Source organism: Plectropomus leopardus, chromosome 19 (genome assembly GCF_026936395.1).
Source record: "Plectropomus leopardus strain MGB_pleo_1.0 chromosome 19, ASM2693639v1, whole genome shotgun sequence".
Taxonomy (NCBI): Eukaryota; Metazoa; Chordata; class Actinopteri; order Perciformes; family Serranidae; genus Plectropomus; species Plectropomus leopardus.
In genome coordinates, this window is record NC_142194.1 from 25,597,201 (window position 1) to 25,624,190 (window position 26,990).

Below are 26,990 nucleotides of genomic sequence, written 5' to 3' on the forward strand. Positions count from 1 at the left end.
GCAGTGAGAAATGTGACCCCTTGTCAGAGCTATTTAGTGCTGTTGCTGCGTGTGGGAAGCCTTCCAGTTTTCCAGGGGGAAGTTTTGTCCTGTTCCTCATTATCCCGTTGTGTGCTCAGGCTGAAAGCACACCTCACACATAATTCATTGGGGTTACGATGAATTCCGGCTTCTTAATCAACCTGACTGCCGTTAACACTCCGGACAGACACATTCTTTCAGTATTCTATATTTAAATGTGCAAAAAGTAATTGATTTCCTCAAACTATTTTCTGCAAAAAAGAGAGAGAGGAAAAAGTTTCCACTTTGCTACTCTCAGTCTTTGAGAAGATGCATCTTATGATCAAAGTTTCTAATTTCAGAAGAGGTGAAAGTGTGATTGTAATGGATAAGTAAAGAGTCATCTGGATCTCTGCTGTTGTTTGTAATTAAAGATAGACGACATCTCTCCAATAACCCCCACAATGCAAACATGAAGCCTAATATCCTGTATACAAGGGGTTGACAGATTATTGGCCTGGCTGATTATTGGGGCCGATATTTGGCATTTTGACGATTATCTGTATCAGTATTTTATTTTAATGATTGCTGGTAAGTAGGGAGATTTTTTAATTTATTTATTTTCAATTTAATTATAAAAAAAGTTGCTGGGAACTCAGTTTTGACTAAACATTTGCTAAAGGCATTTAAACAATGTTTTGTTTTGGAGTTTGTTATATTCCAAATCGCTGATATTGATGGAAAGATTTTCATTTTTATTGTAAATGCATATCAGTTCCAAATATCAGTTATTGGTCTCATTAACTACTAATAATTGGTTTTGGTCTCAGCCCTGAAAAAACAATATCGGTTGACCCCCACCGCATACAGCTGCTGGTATATTGTACTGGTAACATCATATGGAGCCAGAAACTGCGCAAGAGTGATCACTGTGGTGATGAAGTTCTCGCCCATACACCAGTCTATCTGATCATGAGCAGCGCCAGCAGTCAATAATGATGTCGAACTCCCTTATAGCATCAAATAACTAATTAAAACCAAATTTATCAGGAAAACAAACACTTTAACAAACAAAAGGTTGATAAGGACTCCCTAAAATGAAAAAAAAAAGTTTTTGTGCAGCTTTTAGTTTGGCCCATATCCTTTTTATTAACATGAAGAGGGTGGGATTTATGACCTATACTGCAGCCAGCCACTAGGGAGCAATCTAGATTTTTTGTCTTTACTTTTGGGGAGCTGTTACATCATCCATCTTTATACCATCTGTTTGGTGTCACTATCGAGCCTCTGTGATGGTGTTGGACTGTCAGCTGACATGCTGGCCTGTAGTTTTCTGCTTCAATGCCATCAAAAAATATAACACAACTGGCCTGGCTTAAAAAAAACTGCAGCCGCCTTGATCTTGGGAGGCTATCATTGCCCATGTCTGCCCCCCGTCAAAGGCTGTATGGATTAAGTTGGACATAGATCTAACCAGCATGCAAAAAGTAAAAAGGGCAGGAAGAGCCAGGTGAGGGGAATGAGTCAGAGGCTTGGCTAGAGGAGAGGCAATTAAAAAGGAGATTTAGTGAAATGGCAAAAAACCCAGACAGATGAGCACATATTAATTTTTGGTGGGATTTTTTGACAAGCTGTAAAAATAATTGGTCCCTTAACTTTGGATTATAGCTTGTCAAAAAATCCCACCAAAAATAAGGGTCTAACCAAAGCTTCATACAACCTTTTTTATTTTTTTTAAGTCAAGCTAAAGGTGACGCTAGAGGAAAATACAGATTCACAAAGTCATCCTTTGGGCACCATGAATAACATGGCAATTCATTTAATAGTTGTCAGCAGGATTCATTTTCTGGGAACTATTACTGTCTTCAAAGATTTTCATGGTAGTCCATACAATAACTGTTTATATTTATCAATGTGGACCAAAGTGACGGATTGAGCGAATGACATTGCCTTCCCTTGCCATTTCACTACCATGGCTAAAAAGTGCCACGATAAAACTGAAAAAAAACAAGGAAAAAGAACGTACCACCCACTCTTTGTGATTAAGGACTCACAAATTCAATACAAAACCACCAATAAAAACACAATGAAAACAATTAGGGGATTACCACTGCAAGGAAAAAGGGGTGAAAAAAAGATTTTTCTTTGCTTCTACTGTTGTTTCAAACATCTTTGGTACAAATGGATATAAACAGAGAAAAGTCCACTATTTACCCCTCAATTACTGTTGATGGGAAATAAATGTGGAGCTTTCCTGCAGAGCTATCCAGATGCCCCAGTTCTGCATGTGGAAAAACTTTCAGTCTGGACCAGCTCTGAAGTTTCTGGGGCCCAAGGCAAACTGTGGGACAAAAGACTGGTAGGGAGAGATATATGAGGGTAGAGAGGGGAGGAAGAGAGGCAAGGAAATAAAAGACTCATTTGATGTTCATGGGCAAGGGGATGGAAGCAAATAAATGTAAGAACAAACTGGTAGGATAGATAAACTTTGAGATGAGTTTTGGATGAAAGTCTGTCAGATTAACTGCATGGGTAATAGGAAGATACCGATTGCTACATCTGAGGTTTAAGTTATCCAATTTTTTTACTCTCTATTGTGACCTCCGTTCTCTGTCATTAGAAAAGGTTTATTGCTCAGATGGTGCATTGAGTATCTTGTTTATATGTTTTTAGCAATGTGGCATAACCTCAGAGATGGCCATGTTGGTTGGTCATTCATTCCAACACTTAAGTCCAGACTGAACTGTCTCAGCAACTGTTGAATTGATTGGAAGAAAATTTTGTACAGATGGTTATGCTCCTAGAAATAAGCCTCAGCCTCGTACTCTGACAAATTCAATACCAACAATTAAAATTGGATCATAACTCCTTTAAACAAAATCACTCAAGTACTCTTGCATTAAGCTGTGTGGGATATGACTATTGACATGTTTTCCCATTGGTGTTTACCTTAGCTGTATATACATGTTGCTGAGACTATTTAGTACCATAAACCCATACACTCATCTCCACCTAAGTCAATTTGGCTTTTCAACTCCTGTACGCTACATACTCAATGCCCTCGACAATCTTTGTACATGACAAACTTTGCCCTTATGCAAAAGCATCCCAAATGTACTGCAGGGCTTCTGGGCTCTCCAGTTTTGTTCATATACCAAAGTTAGACAGGATATTTTCCATTACCTGAAAAGTTCAGCAAGAAACAGTATTGCTGTTTGATTCAACACAATCTCATTTCTACCCCTCGTATTTTAACGCTTGGACAGAAGCCTCTGGTATCATTACAATGAAGTCATTACAATGATGCAGCATTTTGCATTGTAGCTTGTCAAGGGTGTCAAGGTTCAGGCAAACTACTAGGTAAAGGTCAAGGAAAGGCTATGCTTGATGTAGTAATGTGACTCACATGTCTTAAAGGACAGCGACAGTTAGTTTTAGGCAACAAAACTACTCAGTTAGGGTCTGGAAGAGATTATGGTTGACTTAACGAGTGACAACTCAGCTGCAATGGTGAAGTGGTAGTTGTTGAGGTGGGTGTACCACAAGGTAGATGGGTAGGTTTCCAAGGAGGAAAAGAGTATATTCTCCAATATATTCCAAAGGCTTTTTGGCTGATATGTGGGTATACTGTATGAGGCCAAAAAAAGGGGGTGAGTATACCCTGTATGCCTGCATGTACCCTCCACTACGCACCGCTCAAATGACCAAATTGTCATCGCGGTCATGTTCTTTTTGTTCATGACTGTTTGGCACCTTAACTTTTCGGTGCTTGTATTTTTTTTCACCCTTGTGTTTCCACCCTAGAGTTTAGTGTATCCCATTTCTCTTATCACCTTCCTCCTGGGTGTAGTTAGTCTGTGTGCTCCCTTTTGTCTGTGCCAGTTCATCTTTCCTATTTCAGTAAGCGTTCCAGCCTGAAGTCTTTGTGTTTTGTCAGACCATTCTTATTTCTTTGACTGCAACCTTTGCTTAGCAATTTTGGATAGTTTTGCCTGCTTTTTGGACTGCTTACCTGAGCACCAAACCCTGACTTCAAGTAAAGACCTTATGTTTATTCTTGGTTTTAATCGCACTATTGAGTGCTCTTTTTCTGCTCAAACCAGTCTTGACAAAAATAACCCAATGTTGACTTTTCGTTTCACACAAGACACAAACACCAGTTTCCTGGGTCAGAGTCCTGCATTTGTTGGACTCATTCACCTCCACTCTCACCTGCCCTAAGTGGACATTCTCATGCTGTATATTACGTCTGTTGCCTTGAATGTCTAACAATGATGCTGAAGGGTTTACATTGGAGTTGGTGGAAAGCCCGGTGCATCTCACACATACTCTAAAGGGTGCATTGTGTGTCCGTATTTGACATTTTAGTGCCCAAAAGATGTTTTTTGATGACATGGGACTGAGATCAGGTTGTTGATATGCTACAGAGGCTGCACTAAAAATAGTGACGTTCCTTAACTCCCCTCTGTATTTTGTGTTTAGTGCTAGCAAATGTTAGCAAGCCAGCTCTAAAAAAGATGGTGAGCATGTTAAACATCATCATGCCAACCTTGTCATTGTGAGCCTCAGCCGCTAGCATGGCTGCATACTTATCTTGTTATTTTACAAAACTTCATCGTGGTTATCTTACTGTAGGCTAAAAACATCCGGCAGCTGAACCCGCAACCTCCTCCTCCCTCCGGTGTTATCACTCATCTAGCCATTATATTAAAAGGCAGCTGGCAATAAAATGGCAGGCTTTTTACCTTACAGTACACTCAGAATATGGGTTGCATTTGGCACGAAGCAGCCAAACATAATCAAATATCATCTGTGTAACTGGAGGGGCTTCCCCTTGCAATGCTTTCATCTGCAGTAACCATGTCCTTACGTTACCTTACACCTCTGTAATCAGTATCAACTGCAATTCAGATCTCTTGGTGAATTAATGAATACGACTTCAGAACCGCAGTGTAAACAGGAACCTGGCCTTCCTTTGTGGAGTTTCTTGGTTCCAGGCCTTAGAGTTGGTAATATAAAAATCTAATAAGGATTTGAGTTACTGCATATCTGAATCACTGGCAGCCCTAATGCCAGATATGAGTGTTGGTGTTGGACATGAGTGGTGTCTGGAGAGACAGCTCAGTGTCTCTGGCTTCTCCGGCTCAAGTGGGAGTTGCATGAACAGATCTCTCTGTGCTGCCTCTCTGCACAAGAACCCAGACCACATTGTCAAAAGAAAAAGAAAAAAATTCTCAGAAATCTTGTGTTTTCATGTTTTTCTTTTGGGTGGCTGGATGTCTTCCACGGCTCAGTGGCATTGGCAGAGTGCTTATCCTTGCTTATATAACTGTGTCCACTTTTGGGCAGTTTTAGATTCAGTGTTATTCTAGCTTTATGTAATTTAGAAAGGTCATATATGGTTGCTTTTCCACAGCCTTTGTTTAGAGTAAGAAACACTATTGCTGTCAGATGAATGTGCTGGAATTTGTGTTGGTTGAATGACTACCTTTTATACAAAATTCAGTTTGTGTAGTTTTCTGATTTTCGCATCATTTCATTTGCATGTTGGTTGCCATTGTAGCCACAAATGAAGTTTCTGTCTGCAGTTTCTGATGATGTTGATGGCTTCCACATGTTCTGAAAAATGCACATTTTGTTCATGTTAATGTAATAAGGATAAGTTCATATATCACAAAAGTGGATAGTTTTTGTTTTTGTACATGTACATGTACATGTACATGTCTAGACCCACTATGAAGTTCAAATGTATGGACAGAAGTACATTTTAAAATATCATTTATGTAAGTTTATTATACATATTTTTCTCAGTGATGCTCAAACTCTTCAGACAAAAGATATTCAGTGGGACATTTTTTTTAAATCAAGGTCCACTGACTAGATTTTTCTGGAGCTTTTAATCTCATCTTATGGTCTTCATCAGCAAATGGAGTTTATTCCGTTGTCATAGAGATGGCTCAGTTGTCATACTTTGGTCATGTCCATCATGTTAAGTGATAATGAAGGCCATGAGATGTGGTTGAAAACTCCTGAAATAGTCAACCTGCTGTCATCAAGGGCTGTCAAATATCAATTAATTATCGGGGCCCTCTGTGTCTAATAGTGCTGCCCAGGCCACACAGCTGAACCATGGACATATTTAGAGACCTGGATACAGCATTGGTGGCTGGGCCCAGTTCATTTCTATAAAAGTTGCTAAATGGCTCATGAAGCCAGAATGGTTCAACTGCCGCATACAAAAAGTCCCAGATGATTGGGGCTGCTTCTGCGATCATTGAATGTCTCGGCTCCTATTTACAAGCTTTGAATAGCTTATCAGGGTGTCCCATTTCACACATTTAATTTAACTTGAAATCATATTTGTGTTTATATTTTTTTTATCTTTGCATTGAATGGATTAAATCCTAATGATAAAGTGTGCCATTTCATGGCGATTGTAAGGCTCAAAACATTTTTTAGACAACTCCTTCCCAATGTAAGTCTATGGGAAAAAGTAATTTTGGGCTCAATGGCATCACATGACGGACCCTGGAAATTACAGTACATACTACTGTATGGCCAATACGTAATTTATTGTAAATTATTGTACTGTATTGGCCTCTAAGCCAGGCACACTTCCTGGAAGCCTGGATAAAAAACATTGTAACAACAAGACTACTTGGAGAGGTTTAGAAAAAAGTTGTAGGTTTTGGGTAAAAATAAGGGCGATTGTAACACCACACAAATGATGTCAATGTACATTTTAGTTTTCAGTGTTTCTATCCCCTAAGTTTATCTAAAAGACTAAAGATGTGCTACATACTCTATGCAAATTTGGCCCTCAATATTGGACTTTATAGATAAAATTGAAAATAAAATTCCAGTTCAAATAACTGTTTGTACAGGCCTTTGGGGCATGCTTTTTGATTGTCTGACAGTGAACTTTGACTTGACTAATCTGATAAACACTTTGAATTGCCTTTGGTTATGAAATGTGCTATATAAATAAATTTGCCTGTCTTTGCCTCAAATTCTGTGAGGACTAACAACAGCATGTTGTACCTGCCCTAAGAGGTACTGGGGGGACTTTTACCCATCCAGGCCCAGGGGCCCATTGTGTCTAATCCACCAGTGTCTATCACACGCCAAGTCCCTTGACAAAGCAGTGCTATGTGACACCTTGGTAATGAGAACAGGCTTAAAGACGATTTTATTCTTTATTTTTTCTGTTGATGAGACTTTCCCACGGATGAAGAGTTGGACGTTTGGACGAGTATTTTCTATCTTCCGATGAAGACCATGTGGTATGGTCAAAAGCCCCGTAACTGCAGTTTCCAAGTTTCAGAGTTCAAGAGTGAACTGTCAAGATGTGTTAGCATTACTAAGCAATATTTCAAGGCCAAGAATGAAATTTCAAAATCAAACTTGTAATAAGTTATCGTTCTCCTCAGTGCAAATTGATTATGAATGTTCTGTGACCTCTATTTGCTCAGACGGGATGTATTTATAGTATTTTTTCCTTACCATTTTCTATTTCAATGGCCCAATTCCCCATAAGATTATTAAGTTCTATCCTACTTTAATCATCATGTCATCTTTTGACCCTGCTTGATGTTAACTCTAGATATGAAAATGCTTAGTCTAGTCTGTGGGTCCTCATTCAAGAAAACACATCCACACTTGAATCTGCACAATACGCCTCGTTGTTCTTGCTACGATGAATGCCGTGGCATTGTGGGGGGACCGTGTGGGCGTGGGCGCACAAGACATTTATGTCAATTATAACGTAGACCAAGAGGGGAAAAAGGCATTTTTGACTCTGGAATACCGCCTTTGTTTTCTTGTATTGCTGTGGTGTGGCTTTGATGGTACAGCTGAGGATTGCGTTTCTGTGGCACCATGTTAAAGGCGATTCTCCTGACCTGAAACCCTACACCAACGGCCATCCCTGTGGGACACCTTTGGATCCCCTGAAAGAACGGAGAGCCACCTGTTTCTGGGGGAGGAGACTACAGCGCAAAAAGAGGAAAGGAGAGGTGGCTATAGTGGTAAAACACAGTCTAAGAGTGGACCGAGCAGTGGCTACCTGCATTGGGTTACTAGTAGCAGAAGTCTGTGGGTAGGCTGGAAGTACGTATGGAGGAATCTTTGAGCACACCCTGAAATGAAATGTAGATGAATGGTTGATTGAAGGGAGAGAAAGAGCAAAAGAAAGAAGAGGAAAAAAAGGCTTACAGAGAGAAAAAAGAGGACTGACAGATAAAGTAGCATGAGCAGAGCAGCCAAGGTGTTGCAATAGAGGGGATCTGTCAGACCGAAGGACCATCAGTGGGTTAATTTCCTCCTCCTGAAACCCACCTGGAATGATAAAAACAGCTGTGCAGCAAGCAAAGGAAGAGAGAAGTGAAGGAGCATTTTGGAGTAGTGAGGATACCCTGTCAGAACAGGCTGGTGAGTTGCCACACTGCCAAACAGGTGAAGTCTGCAAAACAGAAGAGCGTATAGCCTGGAGGAATGATGTCTGCCAGGTGCCGTCAGCGTTGCCACTCCCTCTCTGATGACTCTGAGGAAGCGAATGGAAACCATGCAGAACCTGGACCAGAACCGGAACCTGAAGAGCTGGATTGGGATGGCTATAGCACCACACTGGAGCACAGATTAGCAGCTGTGGGTAACTCATGCTAGTTTGTAAATACAGTAGCAGAATATGTTCTTTGTAATGTTTATTTCTCAAAACTAATTATAGCAGTAGAGCTAACCCTCATAGAGCGCTCCAGGGATGACGTTTTTCTGTGGGCTGATGCGAAAGTTCGCATCGCTCAGATTCCCTCAACAAAAAATCTATTGGATTTTTTCATTGGATCTTGGATACTTACAGAAAATAAACTCTGTTGCTTTGTTCAGAAAGATAATCAATATGAATGAATGCCACTTTTATACATTTTGAAGCTTAAATGCAATCAGAAGACGTAAAAAGCTACCATTAGGCTAAAAACAATAAGGCTGTGACCATGTTCTGTGCGACTATGCATGATGACTCTCTGTGCCATGACCGCTGACATGCTGACTAATTTCTGTGTTTAGGAGTCATTTCTGGGGCACTCTGTTGTTTTCTTGCCCAGTATAGTGTGACAAATCCATTTTACGAACTGCACTTCTGTTTACTTCCTATCAACGCTACAGCAACATTAGCTTACCTTCGCTTCTGACCAGTGCTTTTTCATCCATAAGTAATGCAGACCTTTTTTGGAGCATCTGTTCTTAACAGGAAAAGCACAGGCGTAACAATAATAATGGTGGCTCTAGACCATTTAACCCTAACCCTAAATATCAAAATATCTAATATGTGGAAAAGGTCTCTTTAAATTAAGTCAGTTTAAAATGTAGTTGAAGGTTCACTTTGTCATTTTTTAACCTGGACCCTGCTGGACGAATGTTAACAACTGTTTTTGAAATGAGTCTAGTGTTGAGCAAAACCATTTGCAATGTAACCACTGAAGGCATGTTTGGTGTGTTTATTTATGCCCACTGAATGATGCAAAAAGAGTTTGTTTTTACCACTGATAGGCTCATGGTGTTATGCTCAGTGTCTGAAAACATTATGGAGAGGATCCCTACAGAGATAGATGTTGTGTTAAAGAGTAATACTTTTTTTTTTAACTAGAAGCAAACCCAAAACTGCCATTGCCAAAGACTCCTTTTAAATAAACAGTAATTTTAGTGTGTATAGAGCCAACACATTTTCATATCCAACTGGGTGAATTAAGAGTTTATTGCAACCAAACCGGAGTTAGTGATTTTTGGAACAGCAGAAGGACAAACCTTGACGTTTCTGTGAGTTTAATTATGTTTCTGTCGACTTTGAATGAAGTGTGTTTTATGATAAAATTACTATTTATTTACAGTGAGTTTGGCGATCGTGAGTTTGGCGATCAAGATTCCAGCAACGTTTCTGGTTAAACAAAAAGGACAGGACTTTGTAAGGTCTATCTCTGTAAGGATCCTTTCCATAATATTGTTAGACTCTTAGAATAGCAGTTTGAGCCTCTCAGTGGCAAAAACACTTTCACTGGATGTAAATTGACAGCACAAACACGCTTCAAGTGCTTAAACTGCAGCCTGTTTCACCCCTGGAGGCTGTAGCATTCCCACTCAATACTGGACCAGTGTCTAAATAAAGGTTTCCATTAGAAACAAAAACATGGGAAACTAGGATCAAGATAAAAATAAAAAAATAAAAAATACCAAAGTTACCCTTTAACATTTATTTGCACATTTAGGCCAGTTTGTGTGTTGACACTGTGATTAATCTTGTCTTCTTGTCATACCTGCCAACACCTGTTCAGTCATCACTTGCTGAAAGTGTTAAAATACAAACAACTTAATATAAGGATGAAAATAATGTGAGGGGGTTTCAGAAAAGGCAGGGAAAGAACTCAAACCAAGTACTTTTATGGAAATAAATGCAGATGGAAATGTGGTTGTGTGATCATTTCACAAATGCCCAGATATTTGGGTATGCTATTAGCTCGCTCCAAATGCCTTGCCCATGATGACTGGGCCATAAGAAAGTAACAGTAAGCAGAGCAGGCTGCCACTATCAGGTCTTTTCTCTCCTGTTATGGCTGGATGTTGACTAAGTCATCTGGTGTTTGGTAGAACTTGCTTATCAGGTCAGCTCTGTACAGTGCGTCACTGTGCTGCCTCTTCAGCTGCACTATATTAAGGCAACTGCAAATTGACAAAGGGAAGGTTTCTTGTGACTTGAGGGAGGATAAGTTTCATCTTGTAGCGGTAAGATCCTCTTTGAATGAACTATTTGTCTCTATCTTTGCTTCAGCCGCTTTTATTCAGCAAATCCCTTCATATGAATGTTTTATTTTTTTGCCTTTTACTGATTATTACTTTTCCCACTCTTTTCTCTTTCCCTTTTTAAATGTCTCCCCACTATACTAAAACTATAGTATATTCACAGCATAGCAAGTCACGTTGAATGAAATGAATCACAGTATTTCTGTTGCAGCAGGGATACTAATATATGTTATTATGTATTATATGTCATTTTTAGTGAAATGCAACATTAGTTTTTTGTTGCTTTTGTTTGCTTAAGAGTGCTTTAAAAAGCTTGCAATAGTCCAATATTGCACTATTGCAATGGAAAATAAAATTAGTAATACTGCCTGGTGGTTGTATGCCTCCGCAAACTCATCAGAGTTTAAATCCATATCTGTGAAAACATGGATGCTTCACGTAAATTTTAAACCCAACAGCACAGAAGAGCTATACAGTTTCAAAATTGACACCCAAGAGTAGTATCACTAATTCAGGAGATGACCAAATCCTTCCCTTGTGTTCCCTTTTGTGTTATTCATTGAGTAATTGCCAGAAAAGTGTTTTTTGCAGATTATGATGTCACAGTGAAATTAACCATTGACCTTCTGGATATAGGTCAATGGTTAAAGTGTTCTTGAGACATTACTTTCATGAGGAGGTGACAGATGAAGGCATGATGACCTTGACCTTTTACCATTGAAATATAATCAGTTAAATATAAAATTCCAATGGACATTCGTGTCAAATATGAAGAAATTTACTCAAGGTGCAAGGTGAAATATTGAGCTCATGAGAATGGGACTTGCGTAAAAAGTGGGTTTAAAGATGGAATAAATTTTTGTTGTCATAGAAATCAAATGAAAACTAGACCTGCAAGCAGTCTGACTGAGTTCCACAGTAAAACACAGCAGTAAATCTCTATGAAATACAGTAAATCCAAAAATGTCCAGGACAAAATGGATTCTAGTCAATCCAAACTCTAAAATATACATTACAAGAAAATGAAAAATTATTATGAAAAAAAATCATGAAATACTTATATTACGCAAATACGCAAAACCGACATTAAGAGTTTAAGCCCTAACTCGGGTTGTGTTTGTTACCTCTAGGAGCAGGAGAGTGCCCAGGCCTCCGAGCAGCGCTGCATCCAGCTGGAGAAGGCTCGGCGTGAGCTAGAGCGGCAGCTGTCAGGTCTCTCAGAGCGTCTGGAGGAGGAAGAGGCCTGCTCAGCCCAGCTGGCCCTCCACAGGGACAGGCTGGAGGCTGAGTGCAGCAGCCTCAGGAGAGACCTGGATGAACTGGAGAGCACACTGACTGTGGCCGAGCACGATAAACAGGTACAACCTTATAGCCACTTCTACACCCGGTATTAAGATGAGTTTTGAGTGACAGGATCACAAGTAAACAGAACTAAATACAACCACCAAGACACTTTATTAGACTCAAGTGAAAAATCAGATGATTTTAGACTCGACTAGAGTTGCAATGGGATGAGATTTTCACTGTACGATAACTGTCTTGGAAACATTCACGGTTTTATGGTATCCCTGTATTATAAAATTAGTATTATTGTCAGAATGGCCCTAAAAAGAATGAAAACCGAAAGGTTGTTTTGCCCAAATGTGTTTTATTACTATAATTGAAAGTTGAAACCATTTTTTTTATGGAAGTATGTTTGCAAAGTCTCCCTTTTGAAAAAAAAAGTGAAATTTTCCATCAAGCTGCATTTTTTTTCAACATCATAGATAAGCAAATTTACATAATATAATAACCATCAACTTTCATATCACGGCATACTTTAAACTGCTGCAACCCTAGACCTAACTTTACAAAATGAAACAAGACATGCATTTTGAGTGGGACTTTGACAGCAATGACTTGTTACTTCATTTGGACTTGAGCTTTGTGACTTGAAATTACTTGATACCTTCCGCCAAGTTCAAAGATTAAAAAGTATGTTATCTAAAAAGTGTGCCACCAATCAATTTATTCTCTTTTATATCCTGAGTCAACTAACATGACTCTTACCAGTAACTTGACACTCAGTTCCCAAGATGATCCACTGAAACCAATCGTGCAGCATCCAGTCAGGTTGCAGAACAGATCGCTTTCATTCACATACAAAAGAGATGTCCAAACTTTTATACTTACACTTTTAGTCTTATACTTTTACTTTGAATAGAGGCCAGATTAGATAATGTGAAAAAACTTGGGGGGCAGTAGCTCCTCGCATCATATGGGCTATAGAAAACAACAAACAAACAAAAATAAACCATTTAAAAATCACATAGACTAACACAACTGGTCAATCCTCCATTGAAAAAACATTCGATCAACCCTGAAAGTGGTGACTCTCGCTGTCAACACTGTCACACTTATGTTTTTTGTTTAATGGCTTATGATGTCTTTATGTAAACACACTAGTTTTGCCAGTGTAGTTCCATCTTGGTGCATATCTATAACTGTATGATACTCCTACCATGAGCTGGAAAAAAAAAAAACAGAAAAATGCAAAGAAATCTTGTTTGATTAACCCATATTCTGTGGCAGGCCACATATGGTGTATTTTGAAAGATGGGCTGTTTAAAATCTGTTCGTGGGACATGATTGGCCCCCGGACCAGACTTTGGACATGTCTGAGCCCTCCTCGTTTCAACAAAGTTGTTTTAACGAATAAATACACATCTTAAAAAGGATGCATGATTCTTGCAGATTTCATATAGTATTACTCTGTACTCTCTCTAAATTGGCGTCATGTTTGGTGAAGAGCACATTATGACTTTTTTAGACCTCAAAACTCAAAGTTTTTGACTCGGGACTTGACCTAGTACTTGATTGTAAAGACTATAGAATTACTTGTGACTTGTGAATAAAATGACTTGGCCCCACTTCTGCCTAAAGGAAACTACAAAAGGTAAACAGATTATAGGGCAAGGAGCCATAGTCTCACTTTGACCACTTTATATGTAAAATTTTGCTGCCTTTTAGTTTGATGATTCAAGCTTGGACTCATGAAGGAGACTATGATGAAGCTCAGTTTCTCCTGTGTAGACAGTAGGTGGATTTCCATTAAAGATTTGTGCAAAACGTAAGCGATATTTTTGAAATGTCGATTAAACACAAATGTGAGATGACTGTGTTTCCACTGAGTGATATTATGCAACTTCTCTCATGATAGGATTCCAAGAAGCATGGCAACGGATGTTCAAAACAGGTTTATTTCTATTGCAGCCAACACACTAGCCGTCATTATTTCCAATCCAAGGCCACGTAGGCGTGTTATGCGAATAATAATTGAAAGGACGAGCCTCTTATACATGGGAGCGGTCACGTATGAGGGATTTCTGGGAGGTGATATACCACGATTTCACGGAGGAATTGTGGATTCAAAACTCCCAGATGACAACTTTTGAAGAGCTATGTGTTGCAATAACACCTCTTGTAGCTCTTGCTGCATCATGGGAGCCAATCCCTACTGACAAGCACATAACTATAGCATCATGTGACCTATAAAAGCCAAAAAGTGTTTCCATTGCAATTTTGCAAAATATAACTTTTTCAAATCACCCGAAATTCTACCTCATGCAAGCATAAAAACTTTTTTGTGCTATTTTTTCGAAACTGATGTTTTTCCATTATTTTATATTTGCAATTTAATTTCCTTTAATTTGAGGGTTAATGGAAACCCATCTTGTAATGAGCAGAGGCTGCTCTGACATCTTCATTACAGCCCCTCACCAAACCCCTTTATCTGTTGCACTGAGGTGTATCAGAGGATTATGATGCTATCTTTGTTCAGGAATGCCACAAGAATGTACCGTTCTCCCAAAACTGCATGTGAATAAAGAGTTTCCAGTGATGTAGGGCGGAGCAGATTTAGCCCCTGCAGATTTGCTCTGAATAATTTGATCTGCTTCGTGATGTTAAGAACGCGATCCTGCAGCAATATGAAAGTTTTCTTGACAAATTGGTCTCCCACATGGTAAAGATACCATAAGTATGAGACGACTTCTCCACAGTGGATGCGACAAGCCCAGACCTGTGTGATAGCACAGTTGAAACAGAGCTTTGAAAAAAAAAAAAAAAAGACATGACCGTGTCTAATATTTGTGGTATGCTGTCATAACAGTCATTATGACTCGACATGATGTGTTTGATCCCAAAGCAGCAAAGATTTGGAGCAGAATTCACTCATCTGTCCGTTCTGAAATGCATTAGAAAAGAATATGCGTACAGTTAACACCACAATGCATCTTTCCCACAGTCTGCCGGGTCCCGCACGCAGTCCAACGCTCTAACAGATTTCAAACTCTCACACGTGTCCACAATAGGATCCAGGGTTTCATATGCAAGTAAAGCTTTGATGTCCAGAAAAGAGAGGCCAGATCATGACGTCTGTTTCTGTCATGTAAGGAGATAATTGTTTTACGGTGCGCCCGCAAAGTCAGAACCTGCAGATGGAAACCACTTTATTCACAAGCCATCGTGGCCGCTTGCCAAAGAGGAAAACATTCATAACCACAGAGAGAAGGGTTTTAGCAGGAGGATTAGAGCAAAATCTGAAATATACCAAGAAACACTGCTGAGCTTTTTTCATGACTGGTTTGGTGATTCTGATTATGCACTGTCTAAGGAGTTACAGAAATTATACATGTTTAAGTGGATTCTCTCTCTTTTAGTCCACAGACGGTGAGGTGAGGAGGCTGTCGGAGGAGCTTTTTCAGAGGGTCAAGGCAGTGCAGAAGCTGCAGAAGGAGAAAGACCATCTGTTGGAGCTCAGCCAGGTAAAACACAATGAGTGAATGTTTTTGTGTGTTTTTTCACAAATGCAGTTTAACTTTTGTGAGTAAGTGATATACAAAGACTCAATTTGTGAAGTGAAGTATTCCTTTAACCCTTTGAAAGCTGAGCTAATTGGCTTGATTTCTTTCAAAATCATTCCTTCATTCATATTTGGTTTATCTACTCATGTCAGTGTATAATTTCCAAAACCATAACAAAAAAAACGTGATATACTTTTTTTTCTTATGCCATAAAAACAAGGCAAAGAGCAACCAAAGAAGAAGTGACCAAAGGTTTGCAAGAATTTTCTAGAAGTGCAAGAAAATTACCAGAAAATCTGTAAAATAAATGACCAGGCGAAAAAAAAAATTGAATATGTAACTATAATAATTACAAATATAGCTTTACCCTTTTTTTTCTTGTTATCACTAGAAGTGTTCTAGCTTTTAAGAAATAAGTTTCTTAATCTGTTAATTTCTTGCTATTTGTGAAAAATGTATTACCAAGTTGCTCATTGCCTTTTCCCCCCATATTTTGGAAAAAAAATCATACCAATTTGTTCAGGGATCAAGGGATCAGGTTTAAATACATATGAAAGGTATCTGAAAGAAGCACAAACAAATGTCACTCTAGGTTTTACAGTTGTCATCCCATGACTAAAGTATGTAACTTTGAGTTATTCTTATAGGACTTGATGTTACATACTTACCCTCTATATCTATGACAACAGAAGAAACTAACTATTAAAACTATTAACTAAACTAATGCTAATGAACACCTTGATATGCTGCTGAAAACTCAGGGAACACATATTCAGTAGTAACCTGAGTGTAGAATTTGTTTTTTTTTCCAAAGTCTATCATAAACTTTGACAATCTACTACTGTGATATATACCACAGAGTCAGCTATAATTGAGATTTATGTCATGCTCAGTATAAACTATGTAATCCACACCAGTACTTACACAGTATGTCACGCTGTTTGACTTTATTTATGACTGTTTGTTAGTGTAATCTATATCCTCGTCCATTAATGGGAGTATAAAGAGATAGCTCATGTGCTGCCTGACTGAGAATGAAACATCACTTGAGGGAAATAGAAACATGTGGCCTGCGGGCCTGCCAAAAGTGGCACTCATGATAAATGTGCTCCCCATCAGACGCACAGCGCTGTTGACTTTGAAAAGTAGAGCAGATGCTCTGAAACCTATAGAAATCTTTACCCTCGACAACCTCATCGTGCTCTGTGGCAGAAAAAAACAAAGAGTTGACTAATGTCTCCCAGATGCTTTGACTGACAGTAGCAGTCTGCGTTATTGTGTAATCTGCGGGAGCATCGGCCCTCATTATCTTCCTGTTTGTCGGACACATGTTAGATTTTGGATTTAGTCTGAGATACAAAAAGATGAATCAGAATAAAAGTAGAATTAAAGCTGCGTCAGTGAGTTTAAGCAAAGGGTCACTGGTGTTCACATGCTCTTGTTCTGAGTTGATGGAAAAACAGAAAACCTCTGATCCGTCACATCAAACTGAGGATGACTTCTGACTATTTCTTTGCAACCAAACAACGCCTATCATTCTGAGCGCCAATGTGGCAGACAGATGGATGTGAGGCAATGTTACGGTGGATCAGTGATTAAGGGACACATGTGCAGCCCAGGCTCAAACATCTTGTTTCGCCCCAAAAGCAGGCCATCGAGGACCTGCAAAGCGAAGAGGAGAAGGTGAACCAGCTGACCAAAGAGAAAACCAAACTACAGATGCAAGCTGAAGATGTAAGTTCATCTTATGTATATTTACTGTTTTGCTCATAGCAGGGATACTCTATTTGCTTTTTTGGGGTGCACGTTTGTAAATTGATAGGAAGCCAGGGGCAAGCCAGTCTAAGGTTTTAGGACAGTTCTAGGATATTTAGGATGGGTCTTGGATTTTAGGATGTGTCAAAGATTTCATCTGAGGAGGTTTTAAACACACTGCTGTCTGAAAATAGTTCCGAAATTGAGGATGTTTTGAGTTATGATGACAAGTACAGTATTAAATACATTCACAATTTCTTTTAAAGCATCGCATTATTCATTGATATGGGTTAAACATTCATGAAAAATAAATCAACTCGCGTTTTTTTGTCGAAAACAAAAGGACGTTAGAGCATTTATTGTCATATTTTCTATTAAGTGATTCCTGTGTTGAGATTCTTTATCCATTTAGAGTAGTCAGAAATAAAAAAAACAAACAATAAAGTATCCACATAAAAAATGCTACTGATTTATGAGTGCATTAAGATAAGAAATCCACTACTGCAATTTTTTATGGGGGTTTGGAACATAATTGGATTCTCAGCAATTGGAGAATTTACACCCATTTTCAAACTTCAAAAATGTTCTTCCTATGGTCTAAGACAGTCCAAATATTTGTAAACAGCAAATAAAAAACTAGATTTAAAAAACTTTTAATTTGTGATATCATAATCGTAAAATCTGCAGCTGCCCGATAGACATAAAAAACGGTGAAAGATGTTGTAGATGACATTCAGTGTGGTTAAATGGACATAGATAACTGTTTATGAGGCTTATCCTGGTTATGACCACATTCGGAATGCGGCATTTATATGAGTGCAGAGAAATCGGGATATTCAAATTGCATACACACCCAAGTTTCTTTCAGAGTACTCTAATAAGCATATTCAGGTGTTCACTTTCTAAGCAGCAGCTCCAAACGTTATACCCTAAGAATTCACAAATTTAATTTAATATCTAATTTTAATTTATTATTTTCATATTAATTGAAATGTCATAGGCCATAAAAACATATTATAATGTAGTAATTCTTAATTTAGATGGTGATCCCCCTTACAATGTTCAGATTGAAATACCTTCAAACCAGTGTAGTTTAAAATAAACTGACTAAAACTCAACAGACAAAACTGCATTGAAGGCAAAGGCAATAGCTGTGTTTGAAACGGTCCCCTCATTCACTCACTCACTATTCACTATGTAGTGTGTATTAAATAGTGCACTATATAGGGAATAACAAGATTTCGGATACTATGTTGGAATTTTTTTTCCCCTGGAAATAAACGACCGCTTTGCATTGTGGTAGATGGGAGTTGAATATAGTGTACATTGTATGTACACCCAAATTTGCTGTGCATTGTGGGCATTTTATAGTGCACTATATAGTGGATGAAATTAACAGCAGAGAATTCGGACATCACTACAAAATGGCAAACATAGTGCCCTTATAATGCACTATATTCCATGGATCTGGCTCATCATCTAGCTATATCCATGCATGACAGGGACAGTTTCGGACACAGCTACTGTTGTAATCAGACCCTGTTTAGACCATTTAAAACAGGGGTCACATAAATTCAAATATTGCAATGTAAACTGCAAATAAAACAAAACAGGACAAGCATACTATTATTATAACTATAATAACTATAACAGCAATTTAAAATTATATATAAGAAACAGACAAAATACCCCCATGATGTGGCAGATAGTTGGTACTATCCGATTGGTCACTTCCTGTATAAATGCTATATAAATGCTCGGCCTCGACGTTATACCTTTATCCCGTCTGATTAAGATGTCTTCCCAGCTGCGTCCCACACAGCACACTACTTGCCCAACAGCAAACAAAGGTAGCTACTAGCGTTAGCTGGTGAACATAATAAAGAATTTAGCAGCTTATTTTCACCTACATTTGTCATGTGACCCGAAACACGAGTTCTACTAAATGCTAATGTTGCTACATGTCTGCCATAAATGAGCAACTGTTTGCTAACATGGTCATAATGCTAACTTTAAGAAGATGATAGTGCATTAAGGCTTTTTTGCTGTCGTTATAATACCTTTGAAATGTTTAGTATTTGACACTGTTACACATAAAGTAACAATAGCACAGGTAGCGAATTTATGAAGTTTGCAAACATTTAGCAATGCCACTTACATAGCAGTGTTATTTTGCTAACGTTAGCTAACACTAGCCACTGTATGCTAAAGTGCGTCAGCGCGGATGCCATATTGGAGAGGTCAAGATCAGTTAATGTAGGTTTTATTGAAACAAAACTCCTTTTAAATACGTTTACAGGCCTTCTCTTATAAATGAAACGTTGAACTCAAACAGTTAAACACAATTTCGCGGTACAGCTACAGTCTTACTTGGTCTGCGCATAGAAATGTAAACTCATTGGCCACTGATCAGAGCTAGCCGATGCACCTGCGTGGGCGCCATATTGGGGAGGTCGAAATCCGCTAGTAAACATATATTCGTATTGAGAGATGTAGATTTGACTACAAAATCGACTGTACCTTGCATCATTTTGAACCAATTTCCCGAAATTTGTTTTGTCATAAATATTGGAAAGTGAACATAATTGTGCTTACTTGTTGGAATAAATGTAGTGACTGGAGGCAAACTTATTAGCTATATGACAAAACTAATCCTCTAAAAACCCACAACACTGGGGCATGCAGGCTCCGACTCATGAATAAGCAACATCCAGTGATGGAGTGTAACAAAGTACATTTAAGTACAGTAATTTAATACAACATTGAGGTACTAGCACTTGAGTATTTGTATTTTCCACTACTTTAAAATGAAAGCAATTTCATTTAATTCAACTTAGTACTTCCACTACATTTCAGGAACATCACTCATGTAATAATCCACACACATTATTTATCATGTACATCAGAGGTCTAATGTGCAGCATCAGCAGCAGATGGTCTTTTTCAGTCAGGCCACCTGTGTTTGGATCTGTCAGTAATTCAGAATAAAGTAATTTTGATACTGCTGCTGTACACATGTGGCATGAAGGCATTTACTAGAGAAGTGTTACTTTACAACTAAATACCGTCCTTTATGTCACTCATTAAAACTGTTGTTACACAAATACGGAGCAATGAAACTCATTTATAAAGATTAACTGGCTGGAGGAAAGGCCCTAGGTGATCAGTTTCTCTCAAATATCCTGCAACTTCATTTCATTCAACTTCATACTTTCATTACAATGCATTTCAGGAAACTTACACTTTTTTTTTTTCTTTTTTTTTTTTTAACTTTTTTGATAAGTTTTACTCTGCTTTATTGGTACCATCACAACTGTTAAGAGTGTGGCCTTATTATAGAGATGGTTGAGATTTTTCTACCCTTCTGGTGCAATTTTCACAACAGCAAGGAAAATTGATTTGCTACAGTTGAAATGTAGTGGAAGTATGAATTTGAATAAAATGGAGTTTAATGGAATTTAAAGTAGCAGAAAATGTAAAAACTCAAGTAAAATGCCAGTATCTCAAAATTGTATTTAAGTACTGTTTTTTAATAAAAGTACTTTGTGACACTCCATCACTGGATGTTGCTTATTCATAGTGTCAGAGCCTGCATTTCCCAGTGTTGTGGCTTTTCAGAAGATTCCTGTTTGCATTAGCACTGATAAGATCGCCTCCAGTATCTGAAATGAATTCAAACAAGTAACCTCTATAATGTTCACTTTCCAAAACAAAATACACTGCAAAGTTTTTATTTTGGCTTAGGGGAAGGGCCATACAACTTGAAATGGCTGTTGTATTAATTTTACCGCTTAATTTTAAATATTTTTTAATGTTTGAAAATGATCAAACTTACTCAACTTATCAAAGCCAGTTACTGTGGAAATGGAAATTATTGTTGGATTTTTAAATTTCTGTTGGTCGATAATCGTTTCCCTCAGAAAATGAAATAACCAAATCTAAGCTTAAAATAATGATATTTCGTCAGAATCACTTTATTCTTAATTTCAAAATTTTGCCAAAAAAAACAAAAGCAGTTTGCTCTAAGTAAGCAGCATGAACAACAAAAATGAAAAACCAAGGCTTCTTTTTTCAAACCCAGGATTTTGTTTTTATCTTTAAACTTTCAAACGTCAGAGGGTAAGTTTTTAAAATCTAACATAACTATGGTGGAAGGAGGGCCATACATTTTCCCAAAGATGCTCAACCTTAAAAGTTTACTAATAATTAAGAACTGCATTTAATTTTCTCATATCAGAGATAGACTGTACTTACTGGACCTTCTGATTTTTAATTAAAGATTACCATAAGAAACATTTTTTATCCTTTGCTTCCAACAGAAGCACACATGCTGCACACATTAAATATTGTAGTAATATGAAGGTCACGAACCAACTATTTGACAATAATATGAGAAATGGAAACTTAAAAGTTACTTGACATAATTGTTACCCTGTTAGCCAAAAGGCCTTGGCTAATCTGGTCAGACATTGAATACATGTAATTTTATGTTTAAAAATAGTTAAATGTAATAAATTGTCAGTATAAAAAATATTGATTATTGGCACGAAATATGTAGCCATTGGCAATTTAAGTGGATAAACTTCACTATGCTACAGTTTAACTTTTACTTCCATCTAAACCTTTTGCAACTGTATTGCATTATGATCATTGTATATTTATTTATATTATGTCATATTCTGTTACATTGTTGGTGTTTAGTTGGAGTACCAGCTGGAGCAGGAGCGGCGTCAGCGCGGAGAGCTGGAGAAGAGCCGGAGGAAGCTGGAGGGTGACACCAGATCCAGACAGGACAGTTTTGGAGAGATGGAGAAGAACAGGAACGGGCTGGAGGAACTCATCAAAAGGTCAGAGATGCGCACACTATTGTCATAGATTTGACAGTATGTGATAAAAAATCTATGTGTCATTGCATAACAAAATCATCAGTGGTTCCCAGGGGTAAAGTAAATAAGCTGATCCCCTGACTTTTTATCTAGTGGAACCAGCAGGTCAAAATGTGCTCATATTCAGTGAAATATCTCAGTAACTACTTCATAAATTGGCAAAGCTATGAACAGACATTGATGGTTCCCAGGCAACACATGGTTATGATTTTTGTTGATCTTCTGAGTTTTTTCATCTGCCACCATGAGGTTGGCATTTTTTTTTTGTTTTTGTGAAGGATCTCAACAATTATTTAACCCTTTGAAACCTGAGTAAACTGGTTTGATTTCTTTAAAAAATACGGGAAGAGGGCGATGAGCAACTCAATTGAAATGAAATGGCTCAAAATAAGCAAAAAGTTACTAAAAATTCTTTTAAAAAGAAGTAGAAATACAGAAAATGACCTTGAGAAAGTGCTATAAATATATATATATTTTTTTCTGTAACATAATTGTAGATATATAATTAGGTGTATGATTAAGAAAATTATTTAAATTATTTTTTCTTAGTTTTTCTAAGAAAGATCTCATAATCCTCCAGCTTAGACAGAGTGGTGTTAAAAATAACTGAACGGTATATACAGTATATTCCAATGAACAGTCACTCCTAATGAACAGTCCAACTCGGAAAATAGAACATTTATTTGTGGAGGCTCCTGTTTTAATTGTGTCAGGCTGCCACAAATAAATGAATGTATTGGAAACTCTCAGAGCAACAGAGCATAATCTAGAGAGAGCCAAGCACAGTGAAAGTAAAACCTATGTGTTTATTTATTGATTAAGAAACAGAATGCTCTTAACACCTGAATACCGTTGAGAACCCGACCCGGCCCGACGGAATATTGGAAAATTCCGGCCCAGGCAGCCCGACCCAAAGCCAAGGGGTCGGCATAATTGAGTTCAGACAAATAATCAAAGCTCTAACTCTTAGTCATCTCTTCTCTTTGATGTTTCATATTAAATGATAACAGATTGGTTTTATAAAAATAGTCATGATGTGAACCACTGAGCCACATCACAGTATGTTTTTTTTTTTTGAAGTTCTTATAACTCGACAGATTTTTCTATAACTTGTAATCAGTCATGAAGTGGTAAAAAAAAAGTAGGCAAAACCATACCCTCCAGTCAGTGATCAAAAGGGAAAAACACTAGCATAAACACAGCAATTTTCAGGTATACATTTATGCCAACTATGATATTTGCTCTAAAGCTACCTCATAAACATTTATATCAGCCTACAAACAAAGACAAAAACATAGTAAAATGATTTTCATGAGATTTACTCAACTAGAACTCATACATGTGCCAACAGGTCTTATCCGTAGCTGTCTATGGATGTTCCATTGAAAGAGAGCTGCTGTGATCGTATCTGTTATCCTCAGGAAACAGACAAACTGATGGACTTCAAAAAACTGACATCCTGATATGTTGCTCGTGTCCTGGGGGAGAAAGGGTGGACTGTGAGGCTATAATATGGAATATACCTGCTCTACAGTCCAGTTATCCCCACTTTGAGGTGTAACAGCCCTCCCAACCTCACCCCAGGCATTCAATATAATATCCCAACATGTTGCTATTTGCCTTAACTGTACTTCACCTTGCAGCAACAATCACCTGAAGACAAGAACCAAGGCACGCACATATTGAGCACGGATCACTTAACAATACTATTTCCAATATGAAGTAAAAACTTGTTCCCCTCGGCATCAGTATTTGCATGGCACTCTGTCTCTTTGAGCATCAATAAAGTGAGTGACTCACCTTGTTGCTAAGGTGCTGTGTTTTCAAAACAGAATATGAAATCTGTCACTCAGTTTGACTCAGCTGCACACTGGAAGATTTATTTGCGTTATGTTTTGATCAGAAAGCACGTTGCCAAGGCTTGTAACAGTAAATGAAGAAAATAACGCATGCAATGAATATATAAATACATGTGACATACCGCATATGGAAAGAAACAGCTGGTTGCTGATGACAATCTCACACCCCTCAGAGAGAAGTGGAAATTGTGTGAGCTACTATATATACAATTAAAATAGAGAGGAAAAACTGTGTACATGAAAGCATTGTGCATGCCTTTTTTCTCACAAATGTGATTGCATTTTTTATGCATCCAACTCTAAGTTGAAACATTTTTCTTACTTTGCACCATAGATCAATATCACAGACACTGAAAAGCATTTCATGTCTTCATCTGATAATTGCATGTTAATTCCACTACAGAAGAAACTTGATGATCACTAAAATTAGGTGGGGGGAAAAATATATCAATATATCAATATTTGTAGAGGTTATATGTTGGCACACGGGATATCGGCAAAACATCCAATATCATGCATCCCTAAAACAGTTAATGTTGGAATGTAATTGAAATATAATTGCACTGATTTTGTACAGCATAGCGTCACGGAAATTGACATGACTTCAACACATGATGGGGTGGTGGGCACAAAATGTGTTAAAATTCTAAGCCGGCAACATGAAATCAATGGGAATTCAAAGTCAAACACGGTAATGTGGTTAACATTGTGAAACGGTCTCAGTTTGATAAGCTCTAGGGAATGAAAAACACTTGTTTAAGTTTGGAAAACAAAAAGATACTTGGTTAAGTTTATGGACAAAAATCGTGATTTTGGCTAAAATAACTACATACAGGATATATGTGACACAAACTTGCTTACTTTGCATTATTACATAAAGCACACATTATTTTCATTTAAGTCTAACATGTCTATGTGTATTTGTCTGTTCCATTTATGATTGTTATAACAACTTGTTTGTTTGCTTGTTTATGTTGCCATGTAAAAACCCTGTGGAACCTGGATTGACATCACTTTTCTTGTGCTGCGTTCAGATGGCTTTCACAAGTCTTTAAAACTTTGAAGCCTGATCAGAGTGGTTGGATTTCTCTCCAAAACATTAGGAAGACAGTAATTAGCAACTTGGCAAGAAATGTCTCACAATTTGAAAGAAATTAGTAATTTGGAAAATGATTTCTTAAAAAACTATGGAAAAGATGTTTATTTATAATTAATATAATTACAAATTTAATATTCTTCTTAATTTTTAAGAACCTCTTTTAGGTCATTTTCAATTTTTTTAAAAAGAAATTTCAATTTTTTGTTAGTTTTTGCTAATTTTTTAAGTGTTTTCCTTTAAAACTGATTTCTTGCAAATTTTTGGGTAATTTCTACTAACTAAGTTGTTCATTGCCATCTTTCCATGCTTTAAAAAAAATCAAGCCAATTTGCCCAGGTTCCAAAGGTTCAATAAGAATTACCATCAGTATTTAAGCAGATTGTAAATTTGAGAGGGGAGGCTTTTCCTCCAATCCCCTTTGGATTTCTTAACCTCTCCTGCACAATTCTTGCTACATTTGTTATTATCTACTTCTGTTTAATAACATCTTCAAATTCAAACATTTCTAAATAAAGTATTTTGCGAGTTATATTAATCTGTAAAGTCATGTAAGTATGATGACATTTGGTTTCACAGGGGACAGGAACAGCAATCTCCTGGTTAAAGGTCCACCTGCCCCTGTGCAGACTTTCTCTGTGACAAATCATTGACTTTGCTTTGGCATTGTGTACATTTTGCCAGCACATAATTTTAAAACATTTTGTGCTCGCCACTACTAATGTGTGTTTAACCCTTCGAGTCCATTTCACATATTTCTGTGACACCAAATTGTTGCTCATGATACATCCATTTGACGTGTCGTGCGTAAAATCTGGACTAGAAATCAAAGCTTACGCCGAATGTATCTGCTATCTATTTTCCAGTTCAAATCCGTCTTAAGTTTGTTTTCAGTTCAAATTAGTTTGTTGTTAATTTGAATTAAATTTTGGGCTGTTTTTAATTTTCTTCCAGATCCAGTTTTGGGCTGACAGTATTGTTTTTTTTTTTCTCAGCGGTTAAATGAATGTTCTGTTATGTTTCTCTCTGAAGGAAGGACCTGGAGATCAGCAACACCAGCTCCAAGCTTGAAGCAGAAGAAGCCCTCAACATTGGACTACAGAGAAAGAGCAGGGAGCTGCAGGTCAGATTCTTTTGTCTGTGTACACATACAGTTTAGTACAGTAAACATAGTATATATCTGGTGTGTCGAGTTTTTGCCTGCACCAAACATTTCAATGTTTTTGTATTAATGCAAATAAGACCCAAAGAGCACCAAAGCCAGCAATATGTTTGCCTGTTTCTCACCCTATGTGCACAACCAAAAGCTGATTCATACTAAGATTTACATTTTCAAAAAGATATGAAATATGGCTGCTTGGTCACTGGTTGTTGGCACCTAAGGCACCCTTTAGCGTCTGTATGAGAGGCAGCAGGTGTATCAAGAGCAAGAAAGTCTGCATAGTGGATTTATCAAACAAACACAGGACTTTTACACAGGACACCACTGTTTGTTAACTTGCTTACTTAGTAAAGTTACATAATAAACATACCAAATTTGACCTTAACCAAAATGATTCTTCTAAACCAAACCATGTAGTTTTGTTGCCAGGCAACAAAACTACATGGTTCTTCAAGTTTAGGCAACAGTTGCCTAAACTTGAAGTAGTTTGGGTGAAAAAACATAGATTTTCTGGAAACATGGCAGTTTATTTTAAAAAGACACTTTGCATGTAACTAGCAGAAATTGACATGCTGTCCCTGGGCGTCCAAAACTGAC

The 26,990-nt window shown here is 37.7% G+C and overlaps 1 protein-coding gene across 3 annotated transcripts in view; it reads left to right on the forward strand.

Annotated features, from left to right (window-relative positions):
* Positions 1–26,990, forward strand: part of LOC121959152 (putative uncharacterized protein MYH16) — a 69,030-nt gene that overhangs the window by 9,331 nt on the left and 32,709 nt on the right. For 2 of the 3 annotated variants that reach the window (XM_088069640.1, XM_088069639.1), the window contains exons 2-6: positions 11,922–12,149; positions 15,492–15,596; positions 17,283–17,369; positions 22,092–22,237; positions 26,264–26,354. In XM_088069640.1, coding sequence (XP_087925766.1) covers positions 11,922–12,149; positions 15,492–15,596; positions 17,283–17,369; positions 22,092–22,237; positions 26,264–26,354 — 657 coding nt within the window. Of the gene's footprint in view, positions 1–7,904; positions 8,647–11,921; positions 12,150–15,491; positions 15,597–17,282; positions 17,370–22,091; positions 22,238–26,263; positions 26,355–26,990 lie in introns of those variants that run through there. The other variant, XM_088069641.1, reaches the window with a different exon arrangement.